The 21,316-nt window shown below is 45.3% G+C and overlaps 2 protein-coding genes across 6 annotated transcripts in view; both read left to right on the top strand.

The window, feature by feature from the left end:
- CAMTA1 (calmodulin binding transcription activator 1) overlaps window positions 1-15,581 on the top strand; it is a 237,269-nt gene extending 221,688 nt beyond the window's left edge. For 3 of the 4 annotated variants that reach the window (XM_053997329.1, XM_053997330.1, XM_053997327.1), the window contains one exon: window positions 12,083-15,581. In XM_053997329.1, the coding sequence (XP_053853304.1) occupies window positions 12,083-12,146 (64 nt within the window). In that variant the 3' untranslated portion in view covers window positions 12,147-15,581. Of the gene's footprint in view, window positions 1-2,741; window positions 2,773-12,082 lie in introns of all 4 variants that reach the window. The other variant, XM_053997328.1, reaches the window with a different exon arrangement.
- Window positions 15,582-17,446: 1,865 nt separating this feature from the next.
- On the top strand, window positions 17,447-21,223 carry VAMP3 (vesicle associated membrane protein 3). Of its 2 annotated transcripts, none has more exons than XM_053997835.1 (5): window positions 17,447-17,634; window positions 18,831-18,912; window positions 19,485-19,643; window positions 20,258-20,309; window positions 21,069-21,223. In XM_053997835.1, coding segments are annotated over exons 1-5 (315 nt in total). In that variant the 5' UTR covers window positions 17,447-17,632; the 3' UTR covers window positions 21,089-21,223. The 2 variants fall into 2 exon arrangements, with proteins under 2 accessions (XP_053853810.1, XP_053853809.1); XM_053997834.1 differs by lacking the exon at window positions 17,447-17,634 and adding an exon at window positions 17,978-18,192.
- The last annotated feature ends 93 nt before the right edge of the window (window positions 21,224-21,316 follow it).

Genomic DNA, 21,316 nt, shown 5'->3' with positions numbered 1-21,316 from the left:
TTGAAAAATACATACATTTAGCAGATTCATAGAACTGCTTAGAAAGGTGACAGGTTTGAGTCTCATTCCCTGTTTTCCTCCTGCTTGCTAAAAAAGTTCTAGCAAGCAGAAAGGCATTTTCCAACAGTGTACACTGCATGCTCTGTACACCGGGCTGCATCTGTGTTCCTTTAGTGTCTCACAGACCCTTGGGCTCCTGTGGCTGCTGGAACCACACAGGGATCTGGTGCCTCTGCTCTCTGCAGTCAGTGACAAACACCGTGCAAATCAGGTTCTTAGAGCTTTATTACCACACAGGATTTTGAAGACAAATTAGAAGCCTTTTACTTGTGTAAACAGCTGTAAAGGAAGATATAATCCTGGAAATTACACCAATCCTCTACTTCATAGAACAGAGCTTCACTTGCTCCAGTATCTCAGACTGACCTGTTTGTTTCTTTGCTCCCTGTCCTGAGGGCAGATCCCTGCACTTACCCTGGCACAGCCATATCCTGGCGAGAGCACCCACCTCCCTTCCTTCCCAAACCTGGCTTTGCAACCCTCTCTCTTAGCTGCCTTGTGCTGCAGGTACACTGGGGTACCAGGTGGAATTGCTTCCTTCTCACCTGCTCTTCTTTAAGCTTTTTAATTTTTTGTCTCAATAAGGACATTGTTCCTCTCTGCTTGAATTTTCTTGCTTACCTCTTCCTAAGGATAGAGTAATAAAGCTTAGGATGCTAAGTAAGTTTCAGATCACCTCTGTGTAAGCTTCCTAATTATATCCCTTCAGTCTCCCATGTGACACTCACACAGGGTACAGCTGATGAGGATGGGGCTGGTACTTGGGCTAAGAGCCCACACAGTCTTTCTGCTTGTTGAAATCTCGTTGCAGTCTCCTCCTGTATTACTCCAAATTAGCACACTGCTATAAACAAGAATTTAAGGAAGTCCCAGTCTCCAGGAAGAAACACTTCAGCCATCCAAGCTCCTGAACATCCAGGGGTGAGCCATAACAGCCAGTACCTAATGTTAGTTAATGCTCTGTAGTATAAAAATGGCACTGTGAAGCCACTTTTTAAACCACAGCGCCTTGTCAGTGCAAGGGATAGAGATGACAACTATTTTTGGAAAATCTGAGGGAGTGAGAGAAAAGAGAGCATGCACAGGAATGTCAAACAAACAGGATCTTGTAACAGATTTCTGCCAGTTGATAGAGCTGGGGGAAGAGGCTGCAAAAGCCAGTTGCGGTCTGTTGTAAGGAGAGTGAGCAAAGTGAGAAGGCAGTAAATGCTTAAAGTTCAGAAATTGAACCTTTGAAAAATTGAATGGTTTAACCTAGGCTTTGGCCATGAGCAAATTCTGTTGCTGAGTCAAAAAATTACTCTCAAGAGCTTATTCTGTAGCCTTTAGGTGAGATTTATTCAGGGTTTCCCCAGGCAACTGTCTGCTTGTGGGTTTTTTTTCCTGTTTTAAATTGATCAAAGTCTACTTTAAGCCAATTATGAGAACCATTTGTCTGCTTGCATTCGGAACAGCTTAAATGGTCATCTTGTCCTATTTTGTTTAATGATGTTTTGGCACAAAGGCTTAATATCTCAAATGTGATTTTGATCACCTTGAGGATCTGATCCCCTGAAATTAATGTTTGTTGCCTGACCAGAAGGTATTTCAGGTGTTTTGGGAGAGTTAATGAGAGGTTCTGCAGTTGGAGCTCTCAGTAGTGGATGCATAGATGTTGATGAAAATCAGAAAATGCATGAAAAATACATGAAAACCAGTAAGTTTTAGTTGACTATACTCTTAGAGAAGATACTGGAGCTCTAGTAGCTGAATGTCATGGAGACAAAAGGGATCATTCATCAGCAGGAGTCATTCTGACCGTCAGACATGTATTTTTTCCTTTTGACTTTGAACAAAACCCCCCATATTTATCCATCTATTGTCATATTCTCCAAAAATCTGCTGGAAAACATGCATCAGCATAACACGGTATCAACATGATCTGTCACAGAAGTGTTGTTTGTTGAGAATGAGAAACAGAAACTTCCTGGCCTCCCAGGAGAGCTTCACCCATCTTCCCATGGTGCCCAAACCTCTCAGCTTGTACTTGACTAACTTCCAGCCTAAAGTTTGCCCCTGACACCTCCTGTGAGCTGAGCTGCCTCCAGGCTCGCTGTCCTGAGGCAGAGGCAAAGCTTTTTATAGTTAATGATTTTGGAAAGACTCCACCTACTTAGTGATCCCCAGATGTGACACATCTAGAGCTGCAAGGAAATCCGGGAGCTCCGAATGGGTTTGGATTTGCTGAGCTGAATTCATGTATGGTACAGTCAGCTTGCACTGGGAAGGTAACCTCCTATTTCCTATTCTTTCTCTGATTTGTAGGAAACTTTTACTCTTCTGGGGGATATCGAAACCATTTTTAAGATGGAATTATGATCTGCAGTGTTTTCTATGGAGTAGCATTTGGAGTGAGATAGAAAAGAGGTGATGGCTGCCAGGGAAGGCAGGATGCAGCTAGAAATGCCACGGGAATGACAGTGTTGGGTTTTTTCTACTTGCTTATAACTTTCTGCCCTAAAGCACTTAAACACAGGAGTGCCCTCCCCTGGTAAAGAGGAGTCCCTAGGCAGGAGTGGGAAGGGTTCTTTCTCTCCAGGCAAGCAGAAGTGCTGTCTCCTCCCTGAAGTGAAGCTCTGGGTAAGGTACGGTTGTTGCCGTGTGTGTCTAATGGCTCTTTGGTATTGTTTTGCACTCTGAAGCCCTCTGGTGGACCATAGGCTGTACAAAAGGGTGAGTGTAGCTGCCTGCTAGCCAGTTCCTCTCTTCCATTTTAAATATATTTGCTTTCTGCTTGCTTGCATGGGGCTGTGGCCGAGATATGCCAGTAAGTTTCACCTCCATTAATTATATGAAAGAATCTTTAATAAACTAACCCTACTGCAATGACTAACACTGCTGCTTTTGTAACAGGACAGAGCTCTGCAGTAGATGTTACCAGTGCATGAATGTGTGAAAAAGGACATGTATATTCATAATGGGCATGCTTAGATGGCATTGTTGGTGGGGTATTTTTTCAGTATCCAAAGTGGCTGTGAGTAGATGTTGGAATTTGACAGAGTCTGCACTCACACACTCAGTGAACTCCGTTGTCATGGACTGCAGCAGCATTCAGGGTAGATCATAGGAAGCTGCACTGCAGGTGCAGCCTACATTAGATGGGTATTTATTTCTGCCTGAGCCAGATGGAAGCAGAAGAGCTCCTCATACTGCTCTTTACTCCCAAAGGTGGTTAAGCACCAGTTCTATAAGTTGGTCTTTGGTAAGTTACATATCTGGTTGTGTTATAGGGCCAGCTTTTTGACAGCTGTTTATCTCATTTATTAATCCACATATTGGGAAGGAAAACAAAAAAAAAAAAAAAAAGAAGTGAAGATGCTGTAACTGTGTTATGTGCCAAGAGAGTATCTGTTGGGAGTCTCATTCTCAGCATGAAGAGCCCACTCACCTGTGTGCTCAGTCACATTAGTGGCTGGTTGGGTGTGAGACAGCAGGCTGGCAAGAGGTGGTGTTGCCTGGAATCAAAAGAAGAGCTTTCCAAACAATATTAAAGTGTTAATATAAAGACCAGTTCTTTAATGAAAGCATTCAGATGCAGAAAACATAGGTATGAGCATGTGCAGTATGGGATTTCTAAAATTTTTTTAAGGTTAATTAATTAGTGTATCTAGCAGGTAAATCCAAGTTTCACCCATTGGGCCTGCCCCTTGGGGTGTCTCCAGGAGGTTCTTTGCCCTAAAACTTGTTTTTACTCTCAAATGCTGGTGCAAAACAAGTTGTCCTTGTTCTTTTCTTGAAAATAAGACTAAATAGAATTTCAAGAGTGTGACATAATGTATTAAAAAGGGTTACCTCTTGTTTTAAAGTGTGAAAAAGGGGATGAAAATGCTAGGAACTATAAAATTATATATTAGAAATCTACAAAGCTACAAATACATGAAAAAGCTAAATATCTTTAGGTATCAATGGGAGAATTCCTGTGACAGGTTTCTCAGGGCATGTGCCCCAACTGCCAGCAGGCTGCTCTGCTCTGCTCCATCTTGCACCTGAGAGGGGTTTTTTGTAAAAAACTGCTGCCAGAAACATCACCATTTGGGTGATTATTGCTCCTGTTTTCAGTAAGAGAGGGGTGGCCTGGGCCCTTGCTTCCATGTAATGTTGTAAAAAGAAAACTTCATTGTTGATGATCAAGTTTTATTGACTTGGAAATGCAGAGATCATTTTCAAGACTCAAGGGTGAGAGAATGAACTGGGCCTGAGCCTGCTGGAAAAACCATTATTTGTTTAACTATTTAGGCTAACAAAGGAGCAGCAGCTAATGACATTTGTTTCCAAATTATTACTTCTGTGCTACCATTTTTTGTTGTAGGTCCTCCTTTTTTTACAAGTTAAAATTTGGAGGTTTTACTAATAACAGATGAAGTAGGAATTGGGTAAATGAGGGCAAAGGCCCAGATGTGCCCTGAGGGCAGACTCTGCAGGGGCTGCTGTCAGCAGAGGCCAGTTGTCAGTGTTGGAGGAGAAATGGTGCACTTTTAAGGCTTTGTGTATGTGGCAGCATTTGAAAAATTAGCAGGAAGCCGATTCTGGAAGTTTGGTAGCATTTGCAGGTTTTGCCTGGGATGAGCAATGATGTGTGACTGATGGGGCAGTGGGGTGGTTCTCTGACTGGAAAAAGCAAACTGTGAGCTATCAGTATGTACTGGCTGCTGTTCTGCCAAAGTAAGTCTGTAATGGCAAAACATTCTGTGCTGCTTTGCATTCTGCTAACACCCTGTGTCTGTTGCTGGAGTGCACAAACACCAGGAGTGTTCCCAGGCCTGCTGATGTGCACAGGCTGACACAGCCCCTCGTGCTGAGAGGGAGCACCTGCAAACCTGTCTGTAATGCACAAATTGGGTGTTTTCTGTACACTTGCTGTTGCAGTGTGCAGAAAAATGATGGCAGCATTTGCTCCTGGGTTTCAGTTTTAAAACCTTTCCAAATTGAGTGATTTTTTTCCTGGATTTATTTGGGTGACATTACACTAGGATCAGTAAAGAGGAAGAGGCGGGAGATTTTACTGGCTGACTCTTGTGGAGATGAGACTTGTATCCTTATGCAGTAGAAATTAAAATACCTTTTAGGGAAAAAAAAACCCATCCAGTTGCTGTTGCCCTTAAGTAACAGTTTTCATCTCAAGGAAACCTGCTTCAGTAGTGGGATTTCAGCTACTCACCATGCCCCCATGCACAAATGTTTGCCTTCATATTGTTCAAACCATTCTCTGTAGCCTCCTGCAAAAGAGAGCTTTGCTCCCAGTCCAGGTGTAGAGATGAACAAATTGCACAGCTGCCTGCAGTGTGACCCTCTCTGCCCTACCCTTGGCAGGAGATGATCTGGAGGAGATCACAAGGAGCGAGTCTTTCCCATCTCAAGGGGATGACAAGTCAGGCACTTTCTGCCTACAGCAAAACTTCTGTCTTCTCTGGAGCAGAACAAATGCAGTTGTTACCCATGATCATGAGTAATAAAACCTGCCTTCAGTGACCTTTCATGTACAAATAAGCCCCCTTACCCCACCATGTTCTCACAGTTTGATTAAATGCTGCTCTCCGGTTTCGGGGAGTTAAGTGTGTAGCATCTGAAGTAATTTCTCTGGTAAGTACAGCTGCATTTCATACCTGAATAAACATCTGCTGTGTTTTGTTGTTCTCTGCATATTCTTCCCTCTTTTGGCATTTTAGGAACAAACCTTTTCCTACTCCTGTGCATCTAGGACTTGTATTTTTAATGTGGTTTTAATCTTTGCTGTGCAGCAGACATTGCATTGAGGTACCTGGTTTCTTGCCTCTCTTAGTAAGATAGAGAATAGAGGAAAATTTCAAGGGGTAGGAAAGTCCCATTTGTTTGAGTTCAGGAAGATGTGTGAAAATGTCATATTGGGATATGCCTCACTGTACCTGCAACAAAAGTTTTCAAAGTAATTTCTTTTTTCATTTACCTCTTGCAGGGGCTGAATGTGTTTGGAGCTCAGATGTGTGTATTAAATTGCAGACCGCGTGCTCTGGGGTGTCGTTCTTATTGGGCCTTTCTGTCTTTTTTGTTTTGCTGCCTAAATGAGGTATCTGGAAAAAGGCAAGATCTCCCTTGTCTTAAATATCCCACAGGCCATTTCAGCTCTCAGAGCAACAGGTAACTCGCCAGCCAGCCTTCTCTGGCTCTTGCACCCTGTCCTGTAAACTGATCTTCAGCATTCGGACTCATTCAGCATTTCCCTGGCTGGGCATTCCGGAGTCACTCTGATGGAGCAGCTTTGTGTTACGCTTTACCCATGAAGCCATCGTTTGCTGTGACCTTTTCTGAGTAGGGCTGGTTCATTTGCTGACAGCCTGTACAGGACTGGGGAGGGCATGGGGAGAGGAGCTGCCACTCGCTGGGGCTGTTGCTTATTACATTGCTTCAGCACATACTGATGCACCCCCTGTGCTCTGCCCAAGTGAGCAACATGGTGTGAGGGGCAGAAACTTCGGCTGGCCGGAGCAGTTTGGGAACCAGGATGTATCTCCCAAGAGTCAGGGTTCAAAGCTCATGTTTGAAATCATCTTCTCTTTCCTTTGTGTATGTCAGCATCACGGCTGTGACTTCAGACACCTTAGCAGTGGTCATCTCTATTGCACGTGCTTTTTCCTTCCATCTGCTCTTCAGCACCTGCAGAGGGAATAACTTTGTGCCTTAGAAGCGCTTACTGTCTGGAGAATGTTATATGGGGAGGTGTTTGTTCAAGGCTTCATCAGTGCAAAATCAGATGTACAGTCACAAACCAGTTTTGTGCATGGTTTCAGAGCTGCTGGCATAGGATGGTGCTCTTTGTTTGGAGACCTGCAAAAGTCAGGGCCTGTTTCCCATTCTGGGGTGCTCCACTCACAGCTGGGCATCACTTGAGCTGTCCTCACTCCAGCCCCCATTCAGCTCAGAGAGGCACTCCCAGAAGTGATCCAAGCCAGTGTGACAGAGCTTCTAGACTCCTGGAGAGGTTTGCACACCATCCAGCAGCACCTGGCCTGCTGCTGTCACTTTTCATTGCCCTCATTTCCTCTGTTGTTTAAAAAAATAGTCTCACTGCAAGTCTACCAAACTGGATTGAAACATCATCTCTAAGAACATTCTTTCTGCTATTCAATTCTGTAAATCCCAGTACTGTTCTTTTCCTTACAGCAGTTTATTAATGCTTGTAACTGCAAATGCTACACTTTGGTTCTCTTCCCTGCCTCAGTTTAAGACTGGAAAAATGTTAACCAAAGAAGATTGCCTTATAGTGTGAAGGCAGGGCTATATTGTTCACTTAGAATCTCTCCTAGTAGCACTTACTCAGAGGATTTCTGTTCTCAAGGGTCCTAATTTGTCCAAAATTCTTTCCTGGTCAACCTGTATTTTTTATCTGCAGTTGAAAATTTTGAGGGTTTATTACAGTGACTATTAATGAGCAGGAAATACCAGTCCCTGCTATTATTGTAGTCAAATCAAGTGCCACTGAGTGAGGAACTCAAGAAGAGTTAAGACTTCTGAGGCACAGGAAAGGCTGCAGTGCAGGCTATCCAAGAAAGAATTGGTTAAAGACAATTATTTTTAGGTTCTCTTGACAAAGCATTTCAGATAATGATTACCTTGGTGCATGCACTGGTTCTGGTACCTCCTGTTTATCCTGGTTTGAGGAAGCAGCATGGTGTTCACAATAACACCTCAGAACTTCCCCAGTGACACTCTGGCCATGGACTGGTTCCATTTTTGGTAACATTTGGAGGTATTTCAGTTCACTCAGCTGTGCCTGCTGCAGAGCCCATGGTGAGCAGGGCTGCCCTGTACCAGCTGCCAAGGAGAAGGAAGAACTTCCCTGGCATCCCAGGGCCAGCTCTGAAGAGAGGAGGAGAGACTGACAGCTGCAGACTGCAAGTTTCCATATCTACCAGGCAGTGTAGGGAATAAAGGACACACAGTACCTACCTGCACTCCCACCTGCAGTGGGACACACACACCATTGCATTGAACAAAAAGATTAGTTAATTAAAAAAATATGGTAGCTTAGTAAATTTGGGTGGTTATCATCTTGAGGCCTAAGTGTGTAAATGCTGTGGACTGCAGGTTTGTTTTAAGCCATTGCATACTAAATAGCATCTTTCAGCAATGTACCCGTGGCTGATTTCAGTTAATACCTTTAGGGAAATTCTGTACTATTTTGTGTCTGTGTTATTCAGCAGTAGTTATTATACCTGCATGTAAATGATGTAAATCCCACCTGACCAAGGAAAGTGTTGCAAATGCAGAGTGTTTGACACTGTCCCATATGACATCCTTGTCTCTAAATTGGAGGGACATGTTTTGAGGATGGACCACTGGGTGGATGAAGAACTGGCTGGTTGGCCACGTGCAAAGAGCTGTGGTCAGTGGTTTCTGGTCCACGTGGAGGCGAGTGACGAGTTGGGTCAGTAGTGGGGCTGATACTGTTCAACATCTTGGGCAGTGGCATTGAGGGCACCCTCAGTGAGTTTGCTGACACCACTGAGCTGTGTGGGAGGGAAGGGATGGATCCAGAGGGACCTGGACAGGCTGCAGAGGTGGGGCTGTGTGAACCTCAGGAAGCTGAACAAAGTGCAAGGTCCTACACCTGGGTCTGGACAGTCACACACAGACAGGTTGGGTGGAGAAGTGATTGAAAACAGCCTCGTGGAGAAAGACTTGGGTCATGGTTGATGGAAAACTCCCCATGAGCTGGCACTGAGTGCTCCCAGCCCAGAAACCAATTGTGTCCTGTGCTGCATCCAAAGGAGCAGGGCCAGCAGGGGAGGGAGGGAATTCTCACCCTCTACTCTGCACTTGTCAGTCCTGCACACACAGTTCTGTTGTCCCCAACTTAAGAAGGACATGGAACTGTTGGAGCAAGTCCAAAGGATACCATGAAGTTGATAAAAGAGGACTGGAGCACCTTCCCTACAAAGACAGGCTGAGAAAGTTGGGGCTGCTCAGCCTGGAGAAGAAAAGGTTGTGTGGAGACCCCACAGCACCTTCCAGTGTGTGGAGGGTGCTACAGGGAACCTGAAAAGGGACTCCTCATCCAGAACTGTAGTGATAGGGTGAGGAGTAATTGATACAAATTGAAAGAGGAGAATCTTAGGTTAGATACTAAGAAGAATTTTTTTTTCTGTGAGGATAATGAGACACTGGAATGAGTTACCCAGAGTAGCTGTGGCTGTCCCATCCCTGGAAGTGTTCAAGGCCAGGTTGGATATGGCCTTGAGCAGCCTGGGATAGTGGAAGGTGTCCCTGCCCATGGCAGGGGAGTTGGGGCTAGAAGATCTTTAAGGTCGCTTCCAAATCTTTACATTCTATGATTCTGTGATTCTCTGTTTCTGAACCAGGATCTGTTTCAGTGCAAATGCTGAGTGCTGCAGTAATTAACTTCTGTTGGCATGTGTGTTCCAGGCAAACAGATGCAATAGTTGTGCACCAGTACAGATATTGCATGCTGTAGGTTGAAGTTTGCAGCAAAGCATGTCTTGCATTCTTCCAGTGAAAGTGCTTCGTTAGTGTAGCCCTTGCATGTGAAGTGCTAAAGTAAGGAATAGCATGTCTCAGTGAAAGAGCCACCAGCTTATTTAATGTGCATGTTCTCAGTGAGAGATCTATAATAACAGGTTAATTTTACATTGCAGTACTGAAGTGCAACAGAAAACACTTGGAAGTTGCACTGCAAATCATGCATTAATTGATGGTACCTTAAACACAGCTAATCTAAGCTTTAAAAATTGTCCATTGCACAGAGGCACAACATCTTTTCTAGCACAGCACCAGGGATTCTGGCTCTCCTGCTTCTAAATGGTGTGCCACTAAAAATATTAATTAAAAATTCAAGGGAGAGGCTGCTTTTCTGCACCAAGAAAATAAAACTAGATATATTGGAGATAAATAACTTGTCATTTGTCACTGTTTTGGTTTACTGTGTCAGCCCTCCTGTGTTTCCTGCAATGAAAAGGGGATCTGGCTGTACCCAGCATGAAGAACCCCAGTGAACTTAGGCTGTCAGCCTGAGTAGAGGCTTGTTGCTGCCTTCTGTGCAGTGCTGGAGCCTCTTGATGTCAGCAGGCTCTTTTAGACACCAGCTTGTGTAGAGCCAAACTCTTCCTGAAGAAGATTTCTCCGTAAAGCTGTAGCAGGCAGTCAGGCTCAGCACAGCACTGTCCAAGCAGGAGCTGAGAGCCCCTGGTGCTGTTGGCTGTCCCTTCCTCAGCCTGGGGACCAGAGCACTGCTTGGCACCTGGGAGAGCCTGCTGGGCTGCTCTGCTGGGCTTGGATTTCAGGAATGTCAGGGTCTCTCCAGCAGTGGATTTCAGACTCTGAACACACCGTGTGCACTTGGCCTAGCAGGGCCTTCTGTCTTTCCATACATGATACTCTCAAAGGTCTGACCTGCATACAGGTTAGTCTGATTTGATGCCTGTTGGCCACATTTCACAAATACTGAGAATGCATTTGAGTGCTAGAGCCTTTGAGTCAGCTAAAACAGAGGTAAAAGCAGCCAGCTCCCTTTTCACTGTGGTTCTGGCTAATAGTACATGCAGAAAAATGAATAAATAAAACAGTGAAATGGAGGTGTATTTATAGAGATCAATTTATAGCCTTCATTCTATCCTTATATTGGCAGGCTGGTGCAAGAGCCAAAAGATGTGTGGGTGTAAGTCTATGCACAGTAGCTACAAACTGTCACTGCTTTTGCTCAGCTCTCCTGACATGTTTTCTTACTTTTATTTACTTGGGCTTTGTTACATTTTTTCACTTGTAGCTGGTTGCATTACACAGACTTGCATCTCTGACACTATTTTTTGTATTATACCTTTGTTACTTGTCCTTTCAAATTTTTGCAGCATCACATGAGCACTTGAGCCTAACAGGCTTAGCTAAATCACCTTTTTTTTTTTTTTTTTTTTTTTTTTTTTTTTTTTTTTTTTCTGTAATCTGCCTCTTTTGTGGGGGACTTCCCCTTGCAGGAGCAGAGTGAAGACATGTGGAGGCAGGTGGCAAAGGGATCTCGCTGCAGAGGAACTCCCTGTAAGTGGAGGCAGAGCCAGCCCCAAGCACAGCTGGGCACCTTTGGGACAGCACAGGAATGCCTTTGGATTTGGTCTGGCTCATTTGCACTGCACGCAGCCAAGTTCTCAGCCTGAGCAGAAGGTTTCCTGCTGCCCCAGCTCCAGTGCAGAGCTCTTTTTCACTTGATGGGATTGAAAATATTCCCTTCTTTTCACCCTTTAATTTAATTTTTTAACTTTTTCAGCTTTCAGTGATGGTTTAGCTCTTGTGTTGATGAGTTAGAGGAGGTAATGTATGGCATGCATTTGGGAAAGTTGAGAACTGGCCACATCTAGGAAGAGTGACTTCCACGCTGTAGGTTCATCTCCCTTGGCACACAGCATCCTGCACTGCTGGGACAACACAGGAACATACTGCCAACAGCATGATGAAACACGGGCACAGCAGCTGGAGTGCTTGTGCAACAAAGTACCTTTCTTCACACCCATACCGGTTCTTGTGCTTGCACATAAACACTTTCTTATGTGAGGTTCTCTATAAACACCAGGCTTCCTTTCCAAGCTGGACAGAGTGATTTTCCCCCCCTGTGCTGTCACTGCCTCAGCACTGTGTGGAGAAAAGGGTCAGCACTGAACAGCCCCTTAGCCGTGAGCAGCTGCAGGGTCAGGCAGGGAGCAGCAGTGCAGGGAGCCCCAAGCACTCAGGCTGACACCAGAATGAAGCCCAGCTAGTTGCCAGCACTAGGGAAAAGCAGTAGCTGGACCCAAGTGTGTCTCTCCAAAGGCATTTGTCTGGGATCTCCAGTGGCCCGTCCTTGCGCTTCCAACTGTTTATGGTGTTGGGAAGGTGTTGCCTTCCTGTCGTGTCTCTGGGAGCTGCCTCTTCTGCACGGGAGGTTGGAGCGATGAATCCTTTTGATTGTTCTGTCTTCGAGAGATTTGTAGTAGAAGTGTTACATAGCTCCTCTTTGTTTTTTCAGAGTGAAAGAATTGAAAAAGGCCAAGGAACTTGAAGATACGCAGCAGCATCCCGTAGCAATGTGACATTGCTTTTCAGACTGTTTTCATTTTCTGTTTTTAGCAGAGACATGCAACAACAACAAAAATACCCACTGCAGTTCTGGAAATACCAGCTGCAGGATTTTAACAGTAATGTTTTGGTCATTGCATTTGCACTTTCATGGACAACTTTTAATTTGTTCAGCAAGACATCTTGGAACTCAATCTTCTGTTGGATCGTGGGGAAAACAAGACACCAGGAGGAAATCGTGAGTTGCTTCATTCTCCGAGGAGGAAGGAAGAAGCGATTAATTATCCTTTTCATATAGGGCTGTATTAAACAACATGTGGAACTGTACAAATATTATACCAAAAATATTGTTCAGAAAAGGTGGGAATGCACAAGCAACACAAGAATGCTGTTCCTGCACCTGTCAGTCATCTCCAAGAAACTGAAGCTTTGAGAGTCTCAGTGGAGGGGCTTAGATCAGTACATCTTTATTGGGTCCATGCATCCTCATTTCCTTCGCACTCCTGTCCTTTGTGTTTTATTTAAACCTCTACAGCACACTTAATGCAACTTTTTAAATCTGCAGGTTTTTAATACATCCCGTGGGAACTTACAGGAGGGGTTTGGTGTACGAGAGACACGGGTATTGCATGAGGAATGGAGAGAGCAGCTTAAGCAAATTTTACACTTTTTTTTTTTGTATTTTTACTAGAACCTGCAAACATATCAACTGTCACGTACTTTCTCTCATATTCAGCACTTTATTTTCTAGCCTTACCTTCATGTACTATTGTTTTAATTAAGTTCTCAAATAATTTGTAAAACATGTAGCTTTTTCTCTTATGTACTTGTCAAACCTCTTGTCATTTTGCAGTCACGTACATATGTTGCCTGGACATTTTATGCCACCTAAAGATCAGTGGTGCTGCATTCTGGCCAGTAAATTTCTTATTTTGGCTACTTCATCAAAATCTGGGCAGTTTCTGTATATATAGAAGGTAGAAATGGAAAATGAGAAAAAAATATTTGAAAGGGAATATATTGATTAATTACTAAATATTTTATTCACAAAGGGTCAATAACTTGGCAAGATAAAATTATTATTTGTATAGTTTTGTCTGAATGAACGAGAAGAGTGTGGATGTATTGTTTGTACATATTGTATATATTAAAGAGATATGTGCATGAACTCAAGAAAAAGAAATGAACAAAGCAAAGCATTAGTGGCTATGGTCTGTAAAATGAAACAAAAACTTTATTTCACTATAAGAAACTTTATTTTAAATGTTCTTTAGAAGAACATTTTTGCTAAAGCATGACTAAATGGCAAAAAAGAGCTACTGTATTTAGACTTAGGAAAAAAAAGGCAGAGCAACATTACTTTAAAAAAAAAAAAAAAAGAAAAAAAGGATATGTTTACATTTGATTTTGGCTACCAGGAGTTTGGTTCAGTTGGGTTTAATTTATGTATTCCTTCCTTCTTTTTTTTTACCCCCGTCTTTTTTTTTTCTTTTTTTTTTTTGCCAATGGTGCCAAGTAATGTGAATGCTAATATTGCTTAAGAAAATTAAGTTACTTTTGCAAAGCAGATAATCATAAGAGTACAAAAACCGTATCTAGCTTAACACCATACACTCACTCCAATAAAGAACACTTAGAATGAACATAAAATGAAAAAAAATAAATAAATAGTACGAAAGTAGAAAATATGTTTCACATTTTCATATCTCCTGCTGGAAGTCAGAAAATGTAATAAAAATTGCACAAAAAATTTTAAAAAATTAAGTAAAACTTAAAAAAAAAAAAGATGCAAACTGATCCTGTAGGGGTGTCATGGTATATTGCTATTTCCACATAGTGAGGAGCCAAAGAAATTAGATTTTTTTTAAATTGAGCTACTAATTTAAAACTGTCACAGATTCTCAACAATGGGAACCAGTTCTGATCTTCATTACACAGGAATGTAAGGGAAGAAACTCCTGAAGTCCGTGTCATTACTTGTGGGTCACGTACATGTGTCTGAGATCAGAAACTGCTCCTGTCTGTTTGTGTCGCTCGTGGCAGTTTAAAATTTCTGAATGAACTTGTGTAAATTTGAGATTGTTAGTTTTGGAATAGTTGTTCTTGCTTGATCCCGGCCACCAACTGCAATGTTTAAACGCAAGGCTTGTTGTGAAGCCAAAAAATATTCACACATAGGAAGCTTTGAAACTGGTGTCTTTAAAAGAAGAGTAAAAACAAAGATTGTGGCAAAAAAACTGGGGTCAGTGCTCTTGGTGCCTTTTCTATAATTGTACCTGTTTTTAATTACTTCTTTTCACTGCCAGCATTGAATTACAGTAGATGTGCTATAGCTCATTATCAGAATTCTCTTGTACATTTCTGAACTGCTGCTTTATGACCTGATTCAATTTTAAAAAAAGGGAAAAAAGCAAAACAAATGGCCTGGCGCTCGCACTGTGCCTGTGGGCAGCCTCGTAGCCTCAATTTACTGTCTGCAATTGGAACCTTAACCATTAAATTTTCTTCTCACGCCAAAACAGAACAGGAGACGCTGAAGAATCTCCTTTGGAATGAATTGGAAATGCTCTGTATTAGTACTGGAAGAACTCTTGACATTTTGAAACTGAAATATTGCACCCATTAACCAGTACGTGACAATATAGAATTGATCTGTTCCTAACAAGAGTAGTGACCTCAGTGGAAATGTTTTAACTCCTTGTCTTTACAGAAAACGATTCAGTAATATACAGAGCTATTTCAAATTACTCTTCCAGATCCATGGGCCTGGTGGTGTATCTACTAACCTAGATCCTGCTTCAGCCAAACGTTTAAGCCTGTACTGGCTGTTCAGCATGCAGGCAGTTCTGCAGCACAGCTCCAGGACTCCTGGCATGCTTGAAGGCAGTTCAGCTCCCAAGTGCTTTGTTGTGTCGGGCCGTAACCCTTCGGTGTGTCACTGGGGAGGGAGCAGCACTCCCCCGCAGTGAAGTGACTCTTCGAACCCTCTTCTTGGTTGTGGAACTTAATATGTTCACCTAAGATAAGTAAGTGCAGCTTTCTAGGAAAATTCAAATTCCCAAGTGCCAGGAGCCAGATCTTCTGTCTTCTGAGAATAGAATCGCTCCTTTGTGAAACACATTCGACAGCAGTAATACTGTGTGAAAGAAATACAGAATATAACATGAACCCCCTCTCTGGTTGCACGCTTATGGCAGTTCCACACAATAGCTGGTGCCCAATGGGGGGTCCCCAAGACTTGCATGTAAAACTAGTATAGATGTCTTCTCTTTTGTAAGTTTTATTTTTGTAACTGTGCATGTAAAGCATCACTGAATCAATGGATCTGTTGAAGAACTCAGCTGCTGGAACCATGCAAAATGTTTTGAATTGCCCTTAAAATATGGAAAATGTTTTCTGAATGCTTTATATTCTTTCTGCTGTAAATTAAAAAAGAAAATTTCCCCATACAAAGTGTGTGCCTTCTTCTGAACACGTCTCTTCTTCTGAACACATCTCTTCCATCCTTCTTTGAGAACAATGTAGTCCTTTAGTCGCTCTTAAGGAACCACACCAAAAAAAAAAAGTTTCTGCTCGACTGGACCTGCTTGTAAGAATATTGCATCTGATTTCTTACAGGTTACAATGTGACAGTCCCCAGCCTGCCCGTGAGCAGGTGCAGCCCCCAGAGCTTTGTTTGCAGTTCCTCTTCAGTGGGCAGTCACTTCCAGGGTTTTTCATGAGAAACCATATAGAGCTGGTAGCAAAATGCTTAATCCTACAGTGTACACAAAGCAGAGTCAAACAGCAGAGTCAAACAGCAGAATTCAAGAGGGCTGCTGATGCAGAAACCCAAGAGGTCACATTTAATGATACAATTAACTGAGACACGATAACTATTGCACTAATTAAGTGTGTCACTCACATGAACTGGTCCTCAAGAACAAAACTTGTACCAGACTACATGGCCAGCCCAGCAGGGAAAACCTCAAAGCAGGTTTAATAAATTAATTATCTGGTCTATCAGAGACTCTGTTAGTACCATTATGAGTAAGCTTTTCCAAAACCCAGCTCCACAGCTGAAGACAAGATTTCAATAAGAGAGTATCTTCTTGACTGCAGAGAAAGTATAATTGTTTCTCTTTTAGAATAAATCAGCATTTACCTCTCCAAATCGCTCCCATTTTTCCATCTTACATGGCTGTTAATTGCTGGGTTCCTTCCCATCCTGGCGTGTTGACCCAGTCCTGACAGAAGGCGCCTCTTCCCTTATCCCCAGGGGCATGGTGGGAGATAACTGGAAGACCAAATATGAGGGAAAAAAACTAAACTACCCGGGGTGAGATAAAATATAATAAGGGGGGGAAAAAAGAAAAGATAACTCAGAACACGTGGTGCAAAGGCAGCCAGTGCCTCCCTCCCAGCGGTGCCCTGCGGAGGCCGATGTTCCCTGGCGGAGCAGCCCCGGGAGCGCTGCCAGCAGCACCGAACCCCGGCTCGGTCACCGGCAGCTCCGCGCGGCTGCCGGGAGCAGCGGCTGCAGCCCCGCCGGGACCCGGGCAGCGAGCGCGGGGATCCCGCCGGGCGGCCCTGGAGCCAGGGCGGGGGACAAGGACAAAGACAAGGACACGGACAAAGATAAGGACACGGACAAAGATAAGGACAAGGACAAGGACAAAGACAAGCACACCCCCGGCTCCCCTCGTGCGCTGCGCGGAGCGCGCGGACACGAGTGACAACACCACGGAACGCTCTTGGCTGTGTCTGTGTGCGTGTCCGTGTCTGTCTGTCCGTGCGTCCGCCAGTGAGTCTCTGTGTCCGTGTCAGCGTGTCCGTGTCTGTCTGTCCGTGCGTCCGTGCCCCTGTCAGTGTGTCTCTGTGTCTCCATGTCTGTCTGTCCGTGTGTCCATGCCCCTGTCAGTGTGTCTCTGTGTCTCCATGTCTGTCTGTCCGTGCGTCCGTGCCCCTGTCAGTGTGTCTCTGTGTCTCCATGTCTGTCTGTCCGTGTGTCCATGCCCCTGTCAGTGTGTCTCTGTGTCTCCATGTCTGTCTGTCCGTGTGTCCGTGTCCGTGTCCGTGTCTCCGTTCCCGGCCGCTCTCTCCGTTCCGTTGTTGCCGTTGCCGTTCCCGTCACTGCCGGCACAGCGCCGCCCAGCGGCCACAGCCCCCCACCGCAGCCTGCGGGGGCAGGGCCATGGCCCGGCCCCGGCCCGGCCTCCGCCCTGACCCTGCCCCGCGCCCGCTCCGCCCCCGCCCATCGCCCCCGTCCCAGTCCCGCCCCGGCTCCCGTCCATCGCTCCCGTCCATCGCCCCCGCCCCGGGCCCGGCCCCCGGCCCTCGCCCATCGCCCCCGCTCCTATCCTGCCTCGGGCCCGGCCCCCGCCCTGAGCCCGCCCCGGCCCCGCCCATCGCCCGCCCCGGGCCCCGCCCCGTGACTCGTCAGCGCGGGGCGCCGCGCGCAGTTCCCGCTGGACCCGCCCGGGCGCTGCCGCCGCGGTCCCGGTCTCGTCCCACCGGCAGGATGTGAGTGCGGGGCGAGCGGGGCGATCCGGGGAGCGGGGCGGGCCCAGCGGCGGCGGGAGCAGGGCCCGGTCCGGCCCGCGGGCGGGGGCTCCGGCCGGGGCTGCGCGGAGGGGCGGACGCGGCCGGCGGCGGAGGCGAGGCCCGGCCCGGCCGTGCCTTGGGCCGCCCCGCCCGAGCCGCTGCTCGGGCCGGGACCGGGGCGCCGGCCCGGGCCGCGCAGGCCTGGCTGTCCCGCAGGCCCCGGGCGCGTCTCCGAGCGGGGCCCGGCCTGCCGGGCGCCGGGGCGTTGCTCCGTTTGGAACCTCGCAGGAAGCGCTGTCATTTCCGAGGCTGTTCACCTGGGACTGGCACTGAAGCGGCACCCAAGGGTGGCGGCAGCGCCAAAACAGTGGCACTGTGCCGGCTCTGAGCCTTGCCCTGGCTCCCGCGTTGTGCCTGTGCTCATTACGTGCAAGTTAGAAGCCAATGTGAAAATGCGTAAATACAGGAAACAGTCAGGCTTGGCTGTGTGGCGTGCCAGGATGCACTAAACAAGCTTTCACATCTGGTGGGAATGAAGTAAGAACGTGGAAAAGGAAATTGAGTGCCGATAGTTCTAGACATATGCATTAAAAACCTGGCCAGGTGGTGAAAAGGTAATGTGGAGTATCTACAGAAGCTCTTGCATCCATTATAAAGATGCAGAGCGTTGTAGATGGTAAAAAGAACTCTATTACGAATTTAAAGCTGGCCAAAAGTAAATTTTGTATTTTCCAAATACTTTTTCCTTCTGGTGCTTTCTCTTGCTCCATATCAACCATTTCAAAAGAATACAGAAGCATCACTGAAAAATCACTAGTTAGAATAAGTATTAGGTTTCTGTATTTAATTTTTTTGTGAACTACTATTGCTTGAGACTTAGTACTTGTGTTCATATGGGAAAGAAAGAAGCCTAAACTGCTCACTCTTTGAGGCCTGTGGAGCATTACTGAATCCCCTGCCTCATTGCAAAGTGTGGTGTTAGCAAGCCACTGCTGCCTCTTGGCACAGCAGGCAATTTGTTCACAAGATGTTTGGGACACTGCATGACATGCACCCACTGTCAGCTGTTAAAACACCATTTCTCCAGTAAGAAACTGCCCTGTATTTATTACAAGGATACAAGTGCCCATTTTTCAGGACTGTCAGATGTCTAATGGTGCCTTTCTTTACTGCAGGTCGGCCAATGTCCCTGGAAGCTCAAATATGGCTGCTGGCAGCAATCGCCGGCTTCAGCAAACTCAACACCAAGTCGATGAGGTAAAAGTCTGGTCTGGTAGTAGTGTCAGCCTCTTCCTGCAGGAAACCTGTGCAGTTAGAAGGGATGTTTTTTTCCAAAGCAGTTTTCCCTTCATTATATGAAGGGGAAGCAAAGAAAGGTTCCCAATGTCCAAACATTAGCTGCAGTCTTGGTGCTCGAGGATTTGGCATAAGTAATAACAAAAACCTTTGTTTACAGAGATCAAGCTTTTTTCTCATCAGTAGCCATGAGAGCTGGCTACCAAATGTGATTTTTGTGGAGTCCACAAGCCAGGCTGGCTGGCAAGTATTTCTTGACGTGGTTTACTATCATGTTTATATTCCTCAACTCCTTCTGAAGCAAGTCAGGAATTGTTTCCCAGGTTTGAAGGCATGCCAGCACTACTGACTTTTTAAAATAGGCATTCAGGGCTTTTAGCCACAGGTGGATTTCATAGTTTTCTTGAAGTTTATGTCTGCATATACTAGAAGGCAATCGCTTGTGCTTCTGAGAAAACACTGAGTACCTTGTGGAGCTGTCTGTGATTGTGTTGCACTGTGCGGTCACTTACTGAAAGCTTGAACTGCTGTAGGTCGTTGACATCATGAGGGTGAACGTGGACAAGGTGTTGGAGCGGGATCAGAAGCTGTCAGAGCTGGATGACCGCGCTGATGCCCTGCAAGCAGGGGCTTCCCAGTTCGAGACCAGCGCGGCCAAGCTGAAGAGGAAGTATTGGTGGAAGAACTGCAAGGTAACCTTGGCTCGTGTGCTTGCACTGCGCCTGGAGCACTATCACTGTTTGTGTCTCAAAAGGCAGGAAACGTTTAGCCAATGTTTTTTAAGTCACAGCAACTTGTTTTCAAAGCATGGCATTACTTTTTAAAGTAACAAGCAGCTGCGTTACTGCCTGTGCTGCCCTAGGCAGGATCTTGTCTGATAATGGTCAGAGGGGAAGCATGTCAGTAATCTGAGGCTTTCAGAAACAAGAAGAAAAGGCTAAAAATGCATAGCTTGAATTAATGTGTGAGAAGTATTAGAAAGTGGCAGAAGCTCACTGAGACTCCTGTACTTGTAGCTGTTGCCAAAGGTTGGATTCATCTTTGGTGAGTAACAGAACAGCTTGTGCATTCACCTGGGACAGGCTTTATGTGGAGAAAACCACATTGCTCTGTTTGCCTGTGTGCATGGCCTGCCATCTCTGAGTGCTAGTAGTGGATTAAGCTTGCTGACTGAAGAACCTTTGCTTGCCACATTAGATCTGACAAACAGTGCTAAAAGTCTTTCGGGGTAGTTTTCCTGTACCCTGAGGGGCACTTGGTGCTGTTGCATGCTGTGTAGTAAGTGTTGTATGTCTTTTTTTCACAGATGTGGGCGATATTGATAGGTGTTGTTGTCATTATCATCATCATCATTATTCGTAAGTTTGACCAAAATGGGGGTTTCTCCTAGATTTGGAATGGATGGTGTTAATTTGTTGACTGGTACAGTTTAAGCAAAGGCAGGATACTCAGATGGAGGTATATCCAACCTGAATTTGAAACAGCAGTGATGGATTTAACAACAATTGCATGCAGTGAGTGGCAGACTGTGATAACGTGGGAGCTCCAGGACTGGAATCTCAACCACGAGTGGGGGTGACAAAGGTGAAAGTGAAAATAGCAAGGACTTGGAAACCAGGAACAGACTTGGGTTTATTTTGCAGCTGCCTGTTGCAGAAGTGTAACATGAGATTCCACACACTGTCCTTGTCTGAGAACTGTTATCATCTGCCTTGGCTTCCTGCTTTTTTGTGGCAGTTTTGAGTGCGCTGCCGTACCAGGGAGGCTTTGAGCAGAGGTTTGGCTGCTGGGTGAAATGAGACTAACGCTGGGTTAGGATAGAGAGCCGGGTGTGGAATGGTTCAGTCTTTGAGTCCTCATGTAATTGCCAAGGGTTTAAAGGGAAGACAAAGTGTTTAAGTTTGTGCTGTAACAATTACAAGCACAGCAGTAACCATTGACATCAGAGACGCAGTGCTGGTGTGCAAGCACAAGGGAAAAATACAACTGAGAAAAACAACGTGGGCAAATTCTTAGATTTAAGGGGTTAATCTCTATTATCTTAAATTCTTAAATGCAGGATTGTTATGGTGAGGGGCTGAAGGACATCACCCAACCTTTTTTCTTTCTTTTTGTAGTCTGGAGTGTGTATTCATGAATTACAAGAAGAAACTCAATTCAACTGAAGGTGCCTTTGAGAATCTTCTTCAACCTCTCCCACTTCAAACCTGCTGCCTTCTCAGCCCGTTTACTGCTGTTTAAAGCAAAACTATTTTGATTGTCGAGACGTTAACTAACTTTACCGGTCGCCTTAAGACACTCCTGTCATTAATTACTAACCAGCACAGCTCGCCACTCGCACGGTGCCTCAATGACCCGGGGCGGG

This window comes from Vidua macroura, chromosome 23 (assembly GCF_024509145.1).
Source record: "Vidua macroura isolate BioBank_ID:100142 chromosome 23, ASM2450914v1, whole genome shotgun sequence".
NCBI classification, from domain to species: Eukaryota; Metazoa; Chordata; class Aves; order Passeriformes; family Viduidae; genus Vidua; species Vidua macroura.
This window is presented reverse-complemented; position numbering and strand designations above follow the sequence as displayed.